Here is a 17,490-nt window from a genome sequence, read left to right as displayed (position 1 = left end):
CCCATTCAGTGTGACAACCTGAAGTCATTTTCTGTCTGCTGGTTGCACAGCCACACTGACCTTACTTGTACTGCAGCGATGTCGGTGTAAACAGAGACTGATTGCAGGTGAGTAGATACTTAGCTGGAAGGGCACAGAGCAGTGCGGCTGCATCTGGCTGTGTAGGACAGCATGCCCCGCAGAGCTCCCATCACAGCCCATATGTCTACACAACTCTACACTTAATAACAGGGACAGAGGGCAGCTCCAGGATGGGACGCAGAGAGAGGAGTATGGAGGGGGAGGGAGGACTCACGTAAATGTGAGTGTGTCTGTGGTCACCTTATCCATTTGATCAGATGCACCCAACCTGCTGTCCTTCCACCATAAATTCTTTCTAACTCCCTAAGTCCTTCACTCAAATTCAAATCCATCAACCCTGAAATCAGTTTTTACTGCAAGGGCTTCAGCCATCGTGTGGTGTGTGTGTGTGTGCGCGTGTGTGTGTGTGTGTGCGCGTGGGTGGGTGTGTACATGTAAGTATTTGAGAGAGAGAGGGCAGCAGAATGAGATAGGAGGATCTAGCTGGTGACAGTGATGTTCAGCTGCTTCCTTCACTCTTCAGGATTACTGTGGGTGAGAAAGTTGGACCGGACTCGGCATGCACCCACCTTCACCTGTTAATGTCTGAAATTCTTGAAAACAGCTGCGATTCTGACCCTCGGGGCCTGATTGTTCCCGTTTCTCACCTCCTCCCCCCCAAAACCCCCATAAAGAACCCTGGAGGTGTGCTGGATTTCTGGATGAACCAGCAGCCCTTAAAGGTTTTTCCACTCAGTTAAATTGAAAATGCTTGAACCCCCCCCAGCCCCCAACTCCCCACACGGTGAAATCTCCTTTTCTCCTCGCATATCTGGATGAATATTTATGAGCCATCATTTCATAGGCTCGAGTAGCCTATGAAATGAAAACGTCAGAGAAGAAGACATTAAAAACCAAGCTAGCACTCTAAATGTCACATCCTGGTGCAGCCAGGGCACTGCAGGCTATTACATCTACTGTACTCTATTTGTGAGTGTGAAACAAACTTTATGGAATACATAAGCTTAAAAATGATGACAAAGAAATTAACATAAAGACAGCATTTTATCCTACTATAAGGTGTTAGAATCACGCCGTCATGATGGCAGCATATTGGAGTAGCTCTGTTATGTCATGTTTCTTTTTTTTGTGGTTGAGTCGTTGCATGTTTGGATAATTAGTTCCTCCAGTTTTGGATGCTGCGCAGCTAGAAGGAATTGTCCTCTTACTTTTTAAATTTCGCACAGTTGTTATGATGCCTAGCAACAAGGCATCTTTTTAACAACAGGGAGCAGCTGATTAGCATCTCAAAGGCTCAGATAATACCTGAACTTCAACCTCAAATCCCAGAGGAGTTGAAAATGAGGCTTTACGGATGCAGAGCAAGACGGCAGAACATAAGAGAAAAGAGGTTCAAACCATCTTTTCCATTGATTATAATGGGGCAAGGGGTCATTACCCCAACTCTATTGTCTCTTTAACCGTATGGCTAGGAAGAAATTTACGTAAAGAGGAGTAGCAAAAGCAAATGAGGTGGAGTATTTCATGGCTCCTATTTGTTTCTACCAGGACAATTACACACTTACTCAAACTTCAGGGGCTATTCCAGTTGATTTTTTTGACCAAAAAAATTGACATTCCAACTTCTCAGTAGAAATGAAAGATAGCATAAATTTTCTAAATGTGGGGATTCACTTTTCAGGATGCAAAAGAGAATCTGTCAGTACAACCAAGGTTTACTAAGCCAGCGAATAATGCTCAGATAAATTTTGAACAAATAATAAATAGATTTGCAGACTTTATTCATTACTTTTAGTCATTAAAACAACCCTGGTAGACTTTCATCAGTCACCTGGCTGAGCATAGCAGTTGCCTTGCTGGATCTGAGCAGCATATCAGGCGTATTGCCGCCTGATAACCAATTTAGGTTTTGTGCAGACTGTGTACTTGGCACTGTACCATAAATTCCACACACACATCTGTGGGAGAAACAGTTTTGTGTGTCAACCTGTGTAACAGAATGCCGTAGCCGGATCATTAAGAAGAAAAGTTCGACACTGAGAAACCTTTAGCGATTCTGTCAATGTCGGCGTAAAGCTGTGAGGCAGCCATCAACAACGCACAATATTTGCTACTGAAGGAAAAACAGAAAGTGTACTCAAAGAAACCATAAGCATGGTACATTGTCAAAAATCTGGAGCCAAAAGGATTTTTTTTATCATTTCCGGGGTATCCACAGACTGAAAGATATCTGTCGCTCATTCTGAAAAGTGACTCTCAACACCTCCACCTACTCCACCACAGGTGATGTTCCTACGAAGTGAAAAGTACGTCTTCGTGCAGTTAGAGGGGGAGGTGTAGGTGATGGACACGCTTCGCACATCCACGATATTTTTGGAAGATGAAGAATGATTCATCGACTGTTTTTCTTCGAAGGCAGGTAGAGTTGGGCTTGGGTGCAACAGCAGGGTTGAAGCCTTTCAGGAAAATGGATGCCTTGTCATAAAATCATTGGCAGCAGTCTGAGGTTTCACAACTAAGATCGTTGTTAAACAGCTTAAAGGAGAAGAAGCATTGTAGTGTTGACTTGCTAAAGGGTGTAGAAAAGTATAGGAGGATCTTAAAGAGACAGAGGTCAATTTCAAGGCATCAGATGAAGTGGACTCAAATTTTTGTTAAGTTATTTTTTATATATATAGCATTTTACCTACTTAGGCTAAATTCACTCAGCAAGGGAATGCAACCCAAAATCAACTCTGATCTTTTCAGCCCCCATCCAAACACTCCAAAAAATCTTCTAAACTGCTGAAAATGATAAATATGGACTTATGAAGAAATTGAAAAAGAATTGTGTCTCATAACATATAACATAACATATTAGTGTAATTGAGATTTTACTGCTTTTGTTTTTCTCCCGTAATTTGAGTTAGAAGTGTAACTTCTCTCGTCTTAGCTTGTGTTTAACATCCTCCAGCTCCATTTTGTCGCTTGTTGTAAATGCAGGATGAGTCAGGTGCAAATTATCATCTAGGTTGTGCAGAGCAGGGTGGGGCCACATTTGCACATTTATTGCGCAATGCGCTGTACTTGTTAGAGTCTAATTAATCTCTACATCTTACTTTCTGACCTTAACAAGGTAAACTTGCTCCTCCTCTATTTAGACTATAATAAGTAGAGTAACACAACTGTATACTGTGCATTCTGGTTTGATTTTCTCTGCGCTCTATGCACTGTAGGGTCATTAAACACGCCACAGAAACCCAACATGCCCACCAAGCAAATCGTTTTGGCCCAAAATTCTGGTGTAAACTCTAAAATACCTCATATCTCAATCCCACCGCTCCTGGATCCGACTACGCATCCAAACAGACGTCTCTACAGAAGTTACTGTCAGTGCTCCAAAAAAGATCTTTACTATTAATTGTGCTTTCTTTTTAACAGGATGATCAATCCTGTCAGCTCCCATTGTTGAATAACTTTACAATGGATCCCTAGACGCCAGCGTCCATTATGACTTCCGTAAACGGAGAGCTGCTTTGTGACGCCCACATTCTTCTTCTGCGCATGTGCGTCACTTTGAGGACATAAACCCCTCACATAGTATTTAATCAGTAGTACGATCAACCACACACACACACACCAATCTGATTTCAGCAAAAAAAAAAAAAAAAGCTAAAGTAACTGGATTATAACTGGAAAATACATAATACCCCACTTTTAATTGGAAATGTTCACGAGCAGCCTGGCTTTGGAGAAAAAATCCTGAGGAGTCACGCAGAGTCAGAATCTGACAGAAGTTTGTTGTATTTTAAGAAAATGGGATCTGGTGGTGGGAAGCTGCCAGCTGCCCCTCGTCCTCTCCCTGCAAGACAGTTTCCCAGCCTTCCTGTCCAGTGGCGACAACCGCTATCTCCCTCTCTTGAACTGGCTGTCATCCATCCACATTAACAGGAGCGGGCGCGGAGGCCCGGCCGCGGCGTGACAGCAGGCCGGGCTCTGTGGAGCGGGTAAAGATAGGACGTGGTGTCAGAGGGGAGAGCGGGGGGTTCAGGGTGGAAGCTGCCAGGAGATCTGACATCAAGGTCGAGGTCTGTGTTTCAAGTTAACTGAGCCGAGTGAGGCTGAAAGAGACTGAAAATGGAATAATGCCAAAAGCAAGACTTGTTGCACGAGGATTTGAGGAGCTAAAGGTTTCTGACCTACAAAAGGACTCTCCAACCTGTGCCTCGGAGTCACTGAGACTCTTGGTGGCAGTTGTATGTCAAAAACAATGGGAACTTCACTCTATGGACATTAAATCTGCCTTTTTACAAGGAATGCAACTGTCCAGAGACATTTTCATCAAGCCTCCTCGAGAGGCTAATAGCACAGGTGTGCTTTGGAAACTGAAAAAATGTGTGTATGGTTTNAACGAAGAAGAACACAAACCCATTACATATGCTCCTGGCATAACAGTGCCCCTAGTGGGTGGACATGTAATACAAATAAAACAAAGGAGTAACAGTGGAGTCCTTTGAAGCGATGTCTGCTCTTCCTGACTCTCCCAGCGTGGCTAACGTTATTACCAGTGAACTCTATCTGGGATTTAAATCCCGTCTCATAACAGGAGCCTCCGGATATTTGACACCTGTTATACGAACAGGCACTTTGAGGCCTCCAACACCTTATCTCACCTACACACAAGCCTCCTTTCACACTTCACTCTTCATCCTTACTCTGGCTGATTCTCTCTACAGTTCTGCATTTCAGGGAAGCTGTTAAAGCGTGACACACCCCCATATGTTTGATTTTCAGTCGCAATACTTGATAATCATCCTTCACACCACTTTTGTGACTCTCTTTCTTTCCCTGACGTAGCAGTTGAGCTCAGACATCACTCACTCGCCACCTCCAGCGACGCGTTGCGGCTAACGGCCTCGCCCAGGTAGTTGCGCGCCACGCAGACGTAGATGCCTTCGTCCGGTTTGCTCCGCCGCCCATGGACGATTCGCAGGAAGAAGAGCGAGCCGCTGGGCAGCAGCATGCGGTGGGAGCGAGGGTCCTCTCGATCCGTCTCCACCCGCTCGCCGTCTTTGTACCACTCCACGGTGGGCGTGGGCCGCCCCTCGGCCTTGCAATTAAGGGTCGCCGGTTCTCCCTTGGACACGATCAAATCGGACGGATGCTCGATGATCCGCGGAGCAGCATCCTCCAACCTGGGGCGAGATCCTGAAGGAACAGAAAGGAAGACAGAGTTAAAGTTGGCCTTACTCTTACTATGGACAATCGTGTATTGTTATTTTAGAAAGCGTGAAAATCGTTAGTGACTGATATTGCACAGACATCTAGAGTACCTGGTGGAAAAACTACTTGTAAATTAAAGGTTTATGCATTTTTATAAGTAATGTGGAACCTTGTAGATCGTTAAAAGATAGATGCGTAATGTGGCAGCAAGGGCAAGGGCAAAAATAACACGCTCAAACGTCTAGCTTCAAAAACATCTAAATTTACACACACAACCAGATCAGACAGATTAGTTCATGCTCACACACATCGAGGCAAAAAAAAAGAAAGAAGGCAGATTAAAATTTTGTACAGCTTTGTGAAGCTGAAATCTCGCAAGCTGCAAATCACCAGTTATGAATCTTATTTTCTCAACAGATTGGAAGGTAGATGCAGGTGGAGCTGTTGTAATTTAGGTTAATTGCCCCACATTCCCTTTTTCTTTTTTAACTCGGATAAGAAAAGCAGTTATGTGGAAAGCAATAACAGCAACTTAAGCATCCTGAGGTGTAAGAAATGCTGGGTAAATGAAGGAATACCAACAGAAGGCCATGTCACTTTTATCTTTGTTTTTTTTAATACTGGATGCTTGAGTGTAAGTTGGATGCTTCCTCTTTTTTCTAACACTGCATTCTATTTCTTTGTCACCATATCAATGTCTTACGCAGCTGCAAATTGTTACAAATCTTCATGTTTTTGGAGTATTTATTACAGAGCTGTTAACCTTAAACTTCAAAAGAAGATTCTGCAAAAGAAGGCAATGGTGAAGAGCGGAAAGGACCATTCGCTGTTCGTTAACGGATGATATTTAAGTGTCACATATCTGTAGGAGGAAAAATACTTTTTTTCCCATACCTACAAACTGTGTACATCTATGTCTTAGTCAACATATAAAGTGATAAATAGGAAGTGAATTACTTTTTCTTTTGACTTTGGATAAATCTCTTGCCCGTTGGTGATGTGTTCAAGGACCAGAACCTTTATTTCGAGCTGAACGGGTGCAGCCTGCAGGTCCATTCAAAGGAACTAGTTCAAAGCCTCAAACTTTGCTGACACTATCTGATAAGAAAAGCAGTCAGAATTCCTCCAACCAGCAAATCCTTTCTAAGGTTTAGGAGGATTAAGAACTCCTCTAAAGTGCTTCTTGGAGATGGGGATATAGAGAATAGTGTGATGGTGCTTTTTCAATGCAATTACCCTCACAAAGATGGGGAAGTGGGATGTTGTAACAAACGGAAATGGTCTAGAGGAACTACACTTGCTTAGAGATCAAATAAAGAGAACAGCTGGGGTCCGGTCTGGAATTGTCTGAAATGCACTTCACATGTACATTATGCAATACAAGGCATCTATTTTTTTTCTTTTTGCCTTAAAATTTCACTGTTTAATTTGTTGAGCTAGAAAACTTTGGAGTTGGAAGACAGTTGGAATTATTTGTACTTTTCTGCCATATCCCTATGAAAACTATTTCAATAGATCAGATTACCAATAGGTTTTGATTGTATTCAGTTTCTTGCTAACCAAACTGACTGAGAGGAAGAATGCTGATTGGTTTTCAGACTCTACAAATGGGTTGTTGTAAAAGCAAGTGTTTTAGCCAAAGGAAAATGTAAAAAAAAAAAACAGCTGAACTGTAATTTGCCAGAAATTAACAAGATCTAATATCTGGCTTATTAAAAGAATTTATACAATGGAAAAAATTTCATCTTTGTGAAAATACCAACAAAGAAATTGAGGGAATCACAGCTCTGACCTGATCTAGAAAAATGTCATTCAATAAGCTGTTCACACACACGCACACAGACACAGACACACACACACACGCACACCCCCCACCCCCACACACACACACACCACATCTATACATGTATCCCATCGTTCCAGCTTCACTTCCATACATGTTAATTTAAAAAAAAAATACTGCAGTATTCACTGTGAATAGATCTCAGTCCATCAGATATCACCATATTAAAATGGCACAATATTTCTCAGCAAAGTAAAGTCTGACTCAGCACTATTCAGTTGCTCTCAGAATGGCAATTTGTCTCATGAACTAAATTCGAGTCACAATTATGAGTCACACATGTTTTACAGAGACTGTAAAAACAAAAAACATAGAAGTTGTACTTTGCTGAACAACAGTGAAGTGCGGTCAGGGGAGGCAGGTGAGGCAGAGCCAGAGCCTCACCTGTCATCATGGAAAAATAATATATAATAATAAAATCATTTTTAAAGATATTTTCTCCCTGTGGTTTGCACTATAAAGTACCTATTTTTCATTTAATGTAACCAAATCTGATTATTTTTTTCTTCAAAATCGCTGAATTTTCGCATTTTTCCCATTCAAATGCTCAGAAGCGAAGCCGGTGAGGCAGCAGTGAGCCGAGCCTCACCTGGGATTGCGCAACCTCTCGCTAACTGCACCGGTTGCCATTCTATGAGCGCATGCTCCTCCTGTCTGTACGTCGTCAATAAAATGGTTAAAAATATATGATACATGAATATATGAACAGATTTTCCATAATTTAGCTTATGTATTTAATGCACTGTGTTTTCATTGTCACCAACTGTGTGTGTAATGTGTTTTGTGTGCTGAGGAGCGATCAGAACGGCAGAGAACAGATTCGAGGTGAGGCAGGCAGTTTCTCGTGCCTCATCTCTGGGGGCGCTCATGATCCCAGACATTGTGACTGCACAACTGCAGAGTAAGAGACAATAACAGCGAGCTAGGCATACAGTAGCTGCGCTGATACGGAGAGCGAGAAAGACGTGGTCTTGAGTTGTACTTTAACGGTTTTTCCCTTTGCTGTTAAGCACAGCACAAAATTAATAATAACTATATGTCTAAGTTTGATTGAGATCACGGAATTATTCTGCAGCGGCGGCGCAGCTAAGCATCACATGTTAAAGAATAGTCTTTATGCCCTCCAGCATTGTACGCATACGCAAAATTTCCTTATGTAAACAATAAAATGCAGGGGTCTAGATTTGTAAATCCAATTATAATTAAGTTGGTGCCTCACCAGCTATGAACCTCACCGCACGTCACTGGAGAACAAATAGATTGGATAGATATTAGCTGTTAGCCAACTGCTGTTAGCCACTAGCTAAATTAAAGAAGTCATCTGCTTTGGTGCTTCCTACTGATACTAAAGGACTTTTTGTAGTTAGTAATGAGATAAAACCATATTTGACCTTTTCTGGTTTGTAAAAAAATACACAAACTTGATAACACTGAAACTGAACCGAATAATTTTGCTTTCTTTAAAACACGGACTCTAAATAAATGTTATAAATACAACGGATAAAACTGTACAACAAAGTAATAGAAAACTGTGTTATCCATCTCATAATGTAAATATAACTGATCAAGATACACATCAAATACTTATAGATCAGATATCAGTACATATTGACTATAAGTATTGCTTTCTGTGTATAAATAATGATTTTTTTTTCCCCCTGTGCTTCTCCTCCGACATTTTTGTGAGTTTTATCTGGGCTGTTCACCAAGATGTAGTGTATTGTTTATTTATCAGGGTAGAAATAAACCACAGTGGTTAAGAGCTCAGCAGAAGAGCCCATTTAAGAGCCAACTCATAAAATTTACAGCGTGAGCAGCGGTAAAGCATACTGCGCGGAAATCGAACGAAACGTCTTTTTAAAGAGGACCAGACGACCGTGGGAGGCAGAGCTAAGTATCAACAAAGAAGATCCAAGAGGAAACCACTGAACACCATCTCTTATGGATGACATGCGTGGCAGCAGAGGAAACGTAGGCTTCACAAAAAGATCACTCATCCCAAACTGAAATGCTCTGCAATCTGTACATGGGCTGTCACCCACATGTCCGGATCAGTCAGGGAAGTGGAGGAAATTGTCATCGCATCCATTACAACTCCAAAGGACATTCTTTGACCCTGGACCTCTCCATAGGATCCCTCTGTGCTGCTGCGGGCTGCACATTAAACTGACAGTAAAACGCTACTGATCTGCATGATAGAGACCGACTGTGCTGACACACATCTCAAGGATATTTGAATTTCTAAGACGAGCAGTATTCCCCAGCTCCCCAGCTCAAAGTGAGTGAAAACACACACAACGGAGAGGGACAAGGCTGGAAAAGAGGAACTCAGATCTGGTTAAGGAGACAGCTGGAGTCTGCCTGCTGATGTTGAGAAGAGTTTCTGGTATGAACACCATGATCCCTCTAAGGACCTATTAGCTGCTGTGCACGGTGCTCTACAGCAGGATGGCAGCAACTTTTGGAAATACATATGAGCTAATGAAGCCACAGGGATGCAGCAGGAACCCAGGCTGAAAACCTGGGAGTTTGACGAGAGAGCCGTGTGAAGGAGAGATTAGTTACTGCCAAAATAGCCAAAAGGAGAAAAAATCCGATTTCAGAGAGATCTGGCTGCAGATCAGGAACCAGCTGTCCAATATCAGTCTTCATCATGTAGCAACTTTCTGGTCAATCTCTGACTCATGTCCAGACAAATATGTGTAAAAATGCAAAATTATAATTTATATCAATTATATAATCTGTATCAATTATAATTTATCGTGATACATTCCTTATTGTGATAAGAACTTTGATTTATCGTTATCACAATAAATTCCAATTAATGATGTTTAAAATTCCTCCAAACTGTCTGTCCTGTTGGGATTTTTACTATTTTCCCTGCTGTCTCTTCAACTAAAGTACCAATAAACTTGAAAATGTGAAAATACGTGCAGTTTAGTGATACAAATAACACTTCTTTAGGTGACTGGTGTCCTAAAGAAGCGTATTACAAATCGGTATGTTTTTAAAGAGCAGTATTTGTGTGTGTCTGTGCCATGCAATCAGTCATAAAGTTACCAACAAAAACATAATAATAAATTGGTCTTATTCCCATTTTTATCGTTATCACAACAGCTCCACAAAATATCAGGATAAAGCTTTATAGCCCACCTCTACGCCATTTTGCTTATGAAAGTAATTAGCATTTGCTCACTGAGAACAGACAAATGTTACATGTGTGAAACTTTATAAACTTGCACTGATATAAGCCAACATCTGCTTCTTTAACAGTACAAGAAGAGACTGAGTGATGCCACCAGCCTTCACTGAATATATGAAATATTGAATATTTTATCAGATGTATTATCTATCGATATTGATCACGTGTCTGTCGCGATGTATATTGTTTTTGATTCGTTGTCCGGCCCTATTTCACTGCGATGCTTGCATTAAACTCACACAAAAGTGAAAGAATCGCAGTTTGACAATGACTTTAACTATTCTCAAACTCGAGATTTCATCAGGGTTTTTCATTTTATTTTCAACCGACCAAATATAGAAAAAGTTTAAATGCTTAAGCCCCACACTGTTGGCTTATTCGCTTTAAAACCCTTAAAAGGTGCAAAGAATAAAAGCCAGCGCTCAGAAAGTCGTGTTTCCATCAAAGTAAAGAAGCGTCCAGTTTATTTCAGTTAATTCCACTTCAGCAGCTCTGCAGCCTCAACCTGCCCCTCCTACCTGCTGAGGCCGAACTGACAGACTGAACATCAAAAAGACTTCATCACAAAGAGCAGCACTCTGTATTTATACTATATTGAACCATCAGGAGGAATGCATACACAGAATAAATTACTGTCAAACAACTTCAAAGTCTTTTGCAGCCGCTGAGATGAGGTGAAGGGGAGAAAGAAATCTAAAAAGGTGACAGGGAACTTTTACGTCTAGCTCAGAAACGAGCGAGAAGAATTTGAAACAAAGCAGCCGAGAGCAGGACAGACTCCCGCTGCAGTGTCCTTTCAGTGGCAGGAGTTTGTATGAATTTTTCTCTTTCAGCGGAGTTACAAATGTTCCAGCAATGAGGACAGGTCCAGCTGAGATGCAGTCCTCATCCAGCCAACTTATTTCACCATTTACAGCAGCAGCCTTTCATCTTTGAGCAGCCTTTAATCCATAAGCTCATTAAGTCACAGCGCTGACGACCAAATGATGCTTAAAGTGTTTATGCGTCGCAATCAGTCCCTGGATCCAGCTGACTCCAAGGAATGCGATCATTAAAATGTCCCAAAATAGCCAAACATCACACTGACAAAACACGTGGCACATACTATGGCACAAAAATACTTTATTCAAAAATAATCTTCTGTTATTGAGTGACAGGTCAGATGAGTGGGGGGGTCAGCTTGCGATTGGAGACACGCTCGTCATGTCGCTGCCAGACGAAAAGGACCTTGACAGGAATCCTCAAAACAAGACTCGAACAAAAAGAAAAAAGCCGCATAAATCCAGGCTGTTAGGTAAAGGAAGGAGGAAATCAAGTGGCACAGACACAAAGCGGAGAAAAGAGCTCTGTGAAAAGTTCACTTCAACATAATTTGACTTGACAAGCTATTTGTTTGGGGTGACAGACTGTTAAATGCTTTTTCTGCACATCTGCAGCTCTGAAATGCTTCCAACACCATATCTCTCCATTACAGCCGCTTACCGAGACGCTGGTCTGACTCAAAATCACACCAGGAAGGATCATTTGCATCTATCTATCCATCCATCCATCCATCCATCCATCCATCCATCCATCCATCCATCCATCCATCCATCCATCCAGTAGTCTAATAAATATAATCCAGGTTAGGCATCAGAATATTAGCGCTTTGCTCTACAACAAATCCAAAATGGAGGCTCTTCAAGCTCTTATCCTTCCAGTCCAAATGGGGTAAAACATGCCTTCCATTTTGATGTCTACTCCCCATCGCTCTAAGCGAATAAAACCAGGACTAAGCTGAGCTCACGCACATGGTGTACCTAACATATCCAGTATTTACACTACAGACACAGCCGATAAGTATTCACTTTAAACTGAATTCCAGCAAGAGTGTAAAAGGAAGAGCTGCTCTTGGTGAAGAGGAGGAGGAAGGGGGGAGGATTATCAAAGGCATTGCAACAATCTTCCTATTCCATGCTCATTCTTTTCACCATGGCTTCCCTTTTACACAGAGTGTTGTTCTACTGCTCTCTCGCCTCCTCCTACTCCTCTCCTATTGATTTTCACAGAATCCACAGGAATGCATTTGCAAAATCTGCATTTACAGTTGAATGTGCAGCAGTCGTGTGAGGTGGGCTACAGAGCTTTCTTCTACCCTCCCTCCCACTCTGTGACCAACTGGGCACAACAGCAACTTGCATGACAATACGTTGGATTCCCATCGAGGCACCCCCGGCGCTTCTTTAATTGAGTTGATGCGAAGCATCGAAATGAGTTGAGTCTTGCACTGGAAAGGAAAGCTAAGGGTATTTACCACGTCTCTCTAGGAGCCTATTATTCATTTCATTCCTTAAAGAAGCAGAAATCCAAACGCGAGTTCGAACAGCTCCGCTTCCGGCGCCTTCCAAAATGGCCGACCCCACCGGCAGAGCAACTGAGGTAAAGTTCAGCTGGATGCTGTGTCAGGCTGACCAGGCAAAAGCAGATAGATTTGCTTGTCTAATAGGAACAGACAGTGCATTCAGATGGGCCGTTTTTACTCTAAATAGTGCCGCTCTGGTAAAACAAGGTCATAAGGGAGCTGATAAGTCTGCTGTTCTGTTTGTTTCTTTTTGAGGAGGGGTGAGGGTAGATTTCGTAGCGGATTCTGTAAACTATTTTCATACTTGAACAATCAAAAACTCCAACAAATGTCGGGTCATTAGAGGTCCTGGTAAAGTGTCCGGTTATCTTCCATGAACTAATCAGAAGCTTTACTATGCTGTGGTGTGCCATTCTGATGGACTGATAAGACGATTAAAACACCAAGGCCTCAAGGTATAGCGATGTCTAAACGAAGAGTTAAAGGGATCCACGAGTTGAACATGTTGGTCTGAATGTTGGTAATCACCTATTAAGCCAAACGTTAATGTTTGTGATACATAAAAACTCAGAAATACTTAAAAAATTTAATATCTATATTAGATTTTTCACCTACAGAGGTCACCATATTTTTATGTGTCCAATGCATGCTGGGCTGATGGTGAGGATAGATAACAGTGGACTTGAGTCTATGTGATCAAAGGTTTTCTATTTTAGCGAGAGCTAACAACGTTAGTTAGAACTAACACCTTTAGCAGGAGCCAACACTGATAGTAGGAAACAACTTGAAAGATAATGAATGGATGTTTCATCAAAGCATCTTTAACTCCCTGTAACACACTATTCTAACATATTTCTGAAATTTTTTTGAAAACTGGAACTCCTGGAACTGCTTTCTGGTTAGCATTTCTAAGCTGCAGCGGCACAAACACCAGCTTTTTTTAACCGTCTCTTTCCTTTTTACCCTCCATTTTATTTCGTCCTGACATTTCTACATCTATTTCAACGTGTTCTAGTTCAAACCGAAAAGGCTGAACATTTCTTATTGCACACAAATTACTGTTCTTGTTCGAGAGAGCTGGTACCACAGCACCTCGCGCACATCATCTACCCAGAAGGAACTGCAGCACAAACAACGTGGTGAGGTCGGCGTGACAACATTTCATTTTCATTTAGAAAACTAAGCAGCCAACAGTATTCTCGTACTGTTGTTTTTATATCTTAAGCACATGCTTCTCAAATAAAGTATATTGACACAACTACTCATGGAAATCTTTAAGCATGTATGCCATATTTTCTTCCCTTTATTTCTTTATCGATCAACCAAGTTTAATTGTACGCCACATTTCAGCAACAAGGTAGCTCAACGTGCTTTGCATCATATAAACACAAAATACAAAGCCACAATCAACAATTAAGAACTAAAACAGCTATTCCTCTTTCATAAAACACAGGAAATGGGTAACTTTTCACCATCAGTGAGTTTTCGGACAGGACAGAGACAGTGTGTGTATTTGAAGTCAACAAATATTGTGTTCTGGCGTTTATTTCCAGCAAAAGGCTTTACATCAATCGATGCCGGTTTAATTTTTGACTGAAAACATTTTAGCCTGATGACAATGTGGCGTAATAGGCAAGGGGGCCTAAATCATATAATTTCATGTAGAACTGCTTTGAAAGATGCCAATGAGCTTGAATCAAGTACAAAGAGCTATTTAAAAATGCTAATTTGCCACTTGGAATGTAAATTACATGCATCGCATTATCAAAAGTTGTCCAAGACAACTCCAGGAGCTGTAATTCAAACATGTAAGCTATTGATAAAGTAGATGAACTGATGTGAAAAGGACGTCTGAATGAGTACGGCTGCTGTAATTATCTAATCAACAATCAATCATCAAGCTGAGACGCCACAAAGAACACGGGAAAACACGGCGTCTCAAGTGCCTGCTAACCCTCCAGTCACTGCTTGTACATCAACAGGATAACACAATAACAGCTATACCAGTAACAATCCATTTTCACATAAGGAGCTGTCCCTGTCAGCCCTGGAGTCGGCCATAGACAGCTGCTGTCAAAACCCGTCGGCTGCAGAATCACCCTGATGTACCGGGCCTGAGAGCGCTCCATTATCAGCTGGCTTGATCTCACACCGAGCTTCTAAGTGTCAGACTAACACAAATATTCCCCACCTACTGACACAGTCATGGTAACGGTAGCAGCTCGACCCACAAGTTTGCAGTTTTCTCACAGCTTCACAGTGGGCTCCTGTGGGGCTGGCAGCGCAGGAAACCTGGGAAGCTTGAAGATTCGCCTGACTGGAAGGAGCTTTTGGTTAACATTGCTATGTGAGAGGAGTCTGGGCCTTTTCATGTTACATACTCATCTTTAGAGTATGTATGTACATACTCCCAAAAAGGAAGTAGTAGTTTGCACATACAGTATGAAAGTTGCAGTTTTCTGTTTAATTTCCATGTTTTTAAAAGCCTGGTTTGTCGATTCCGATTTTGGTTGATATCGATTTTTTTGTGTGAAAAATAAATATAGACACAAGATTGTAAAGTTGACAGCAGTGGAGGGACTATCGTTAATCGTGTATTTGCAGACATGACCTGGCAGGTTGGTCTGTCAGTCCTCCCTCACGGCAGAGGAAAATTGGACATGAGCTGATTTCAGATCTTTGTTCCAGATCTACGTAAAGTACCATGTAATAAACCCCAAAGTTTTATCCAGATGTAAACAGTGAAAGTCTTGGAATTGTGAAGAGCACTAAATGTAGAGATTTTCATTTACTTACTGTGAAATAACATTCTGTAGTAGAATCAGTAAAACTAAAAGTTTTGTGTGACATTTTCACCACATCTTAAGTGCCAATTTAATGCTACAAACATTTTCTACAACATTTGAAGGCAGGCATTTAAACATCTTCAAACAAAGTCCAGGCTATGTTGCAAAATTATGTTAATAGTCTTATAGCTGCTTTATAGCATGTTAGTGGTTTCTAAAATAATAACAGCCTGGTTGATGAAGGTGTTCAGCGGCTCTCCTATCATTTTCCAAGTCGGAGCCCCGTCCCGTCAACGAGACCAGCCGCCAATAAGGGCACAGCTTGTAGTAATTTAAGATGTTCACAGTTAGTCTCTAAGGTAAACACTGATAAGTACTGATGAATAATTCCTGAACACAACTGTTGAGTAAAACAATACAAAACAGAATGTTTCTTTTATCACATAGTATCTTGCTACTTAATCCGATTTGCATAAAGAAGCAGCATTCAGAAAACATATGAAGCAAAAATAGCTGCAGAAGCCGCGAAGTCTTTTCTATTTGAAAGATGGTAATGACTTTTAATTGTGTTTATACTGTACAATAACACCTGTGTGAGAACCCATCTGGCAAAACACCTGGCACCTGCCACATCGAGGTATATTACCTCTCCACTGACATGAATTTTATAGTTCTATAGAGCTGTTTTCATGTCGTTTCCAACAGATTTGAAGTGATTTCCCACGTTGCCTCATTCATTGCCTCATACTGTTGAGGGAGTTTGACAAAAAGTTCTTCTAAAACTTTGGAAATGCATATTAAACTGTCACGATGACACCTTGTGTCCTCACGGACCCATTGACTTGCTTGTAAGCATTTTCAGGGTGACATTTAAAGAGTTTTACAAAGAGCTTTAGGTCTTGGTTAGATAAAGGAGACGTGTCCAGGGAGGAGCTGCCTTTGTTCAGTCACAGTTCAGACAATCCCATTTTAACCTTACCAGACCAGGACAGACAACGTTTTGACAAACAAATAATACCTGGGCAAACTCTGTGTTAGAGATGCAATGAGAACTGAGCTGATGATTCATAAAAAAAAAAAAAATTCTGATCGGTGAACACTCCTAACGAAGCACCACCACATAACTCTGACAACAATGGTGTTTGGTGTGGAAGTTGTTACCGTGGAGAAGACTCTAAACCTAGTCATTTTTAAAATGCCAGGAGGAAGAACAGAAGCTGTACGAAGTCTCTACAAAGGAAGCTGTAGTTAGACTTTTTATTCAGAAGGCTGCAATAAAGGGATAGAAAACAAAAGATGAAGTATTACAGTGAAATTGTTCTGTTTTGTCCTTTGGAGAAGAGTCCAATTCTGTCTGACATTAAACATGCTGGATCAGGAAGTGTCAGCAGCTAATTTTAAATGTCTGTTAAGTTAATCTCTACCGGCTACACACAAAGACTGTTACTATTATTGCTAATTTCACCTGCAGACATTATAAAATTGTAAAATGCCAACTCTGTGCTAATTTTGTTGTTCTACAAGGCTAGTAAAAATTCAGTTCAACTGCAGAGGTGTGTACTATTAGCAGCTCTCCCACATGATGCAACATCACCTCTGACATTTGAAAAAGTGACAAAACTGTAAAACATCCAAAGGTCCACACTAGTGTGGACCTTGTTTGTTAATTAAAAAAAGTTGTTGTTTTTTTCACTGAATAACTTTAGATCAGAAATAAAACCAACTTGATTTAGGAAGAAACTTTCTAATAAGACAGGCTTGGGCTATAAATTATGGTTTTTAATGTGCTGTCAAGAAGCAGAACTAGTAGAAAGTAATGTAAAGTAATGAACTCCAGAATTCATGGTGGCAGCTTTTTAGAGTAGCTCTGCTACGTTAATTCAAATTTGTTCCATTTGAAGACTTCTCGTCATACATCTTTTGGTCAAGACGTAGCTCTCTCTGACAACTATTCCCTCTGGTTTTGGATGCTGGGAAGTTGGAATGATTTTTCTCTTACTCTTTTACTTTCAAACAGCTTCATGATGTGTAACTA

At 41.2% G+C, this 17,490-nt stretch overlaps 1 protein-coding gene across 4 annotated transcripts in view; it reads right to left on the bottom strand.

Annotated features, from left to right (window-relative positions):
- The window catches only part of robo3 (roundabout, axon guidance receptor, homolog 3 (Drosophila)), a 174,849-nt gene that overhangs the window by 67,433 nt on the left and 89,926 nt on the right, over positions 1–17,490 (bottom strand). For all 4 annotated transcript variants that reach the window (XM_008428408.2, XM_008428409.2, XM_008428411.2 and 1 more), the window contains exon 2: positions 4,942–5,268. In XM_008428408.2, coding sequence (XP_008426630.1) covers positions 4,942–5,268 — 327 coding nt within the window. The remainder of the gene's footprint in view (positions 1–4,941; positions 5,269–17,490) is intronic.

This window comes from Poecilia reticulata, linkage group LG14 (genome assembly GCF_000633615.1).
Source record: "Poecilia reticulata strain Guanapo linkage group LG14, Guppy_female_1.0+MT, whole genome shotgun sequence".
Taxonomy (NCBI): domain Eukaryota; kingdom Metazoa; phylum Chordata; class Actinopteri; order Cyprinodontiformes; family Poeciliidae; genus Poecilia; species Poecilia reticulata.
The sequence above is the reverse complement of the archived record's forward strand: the minus strand, read 5'-3'. Positions and strand labels throughout refer to the sequence as shown.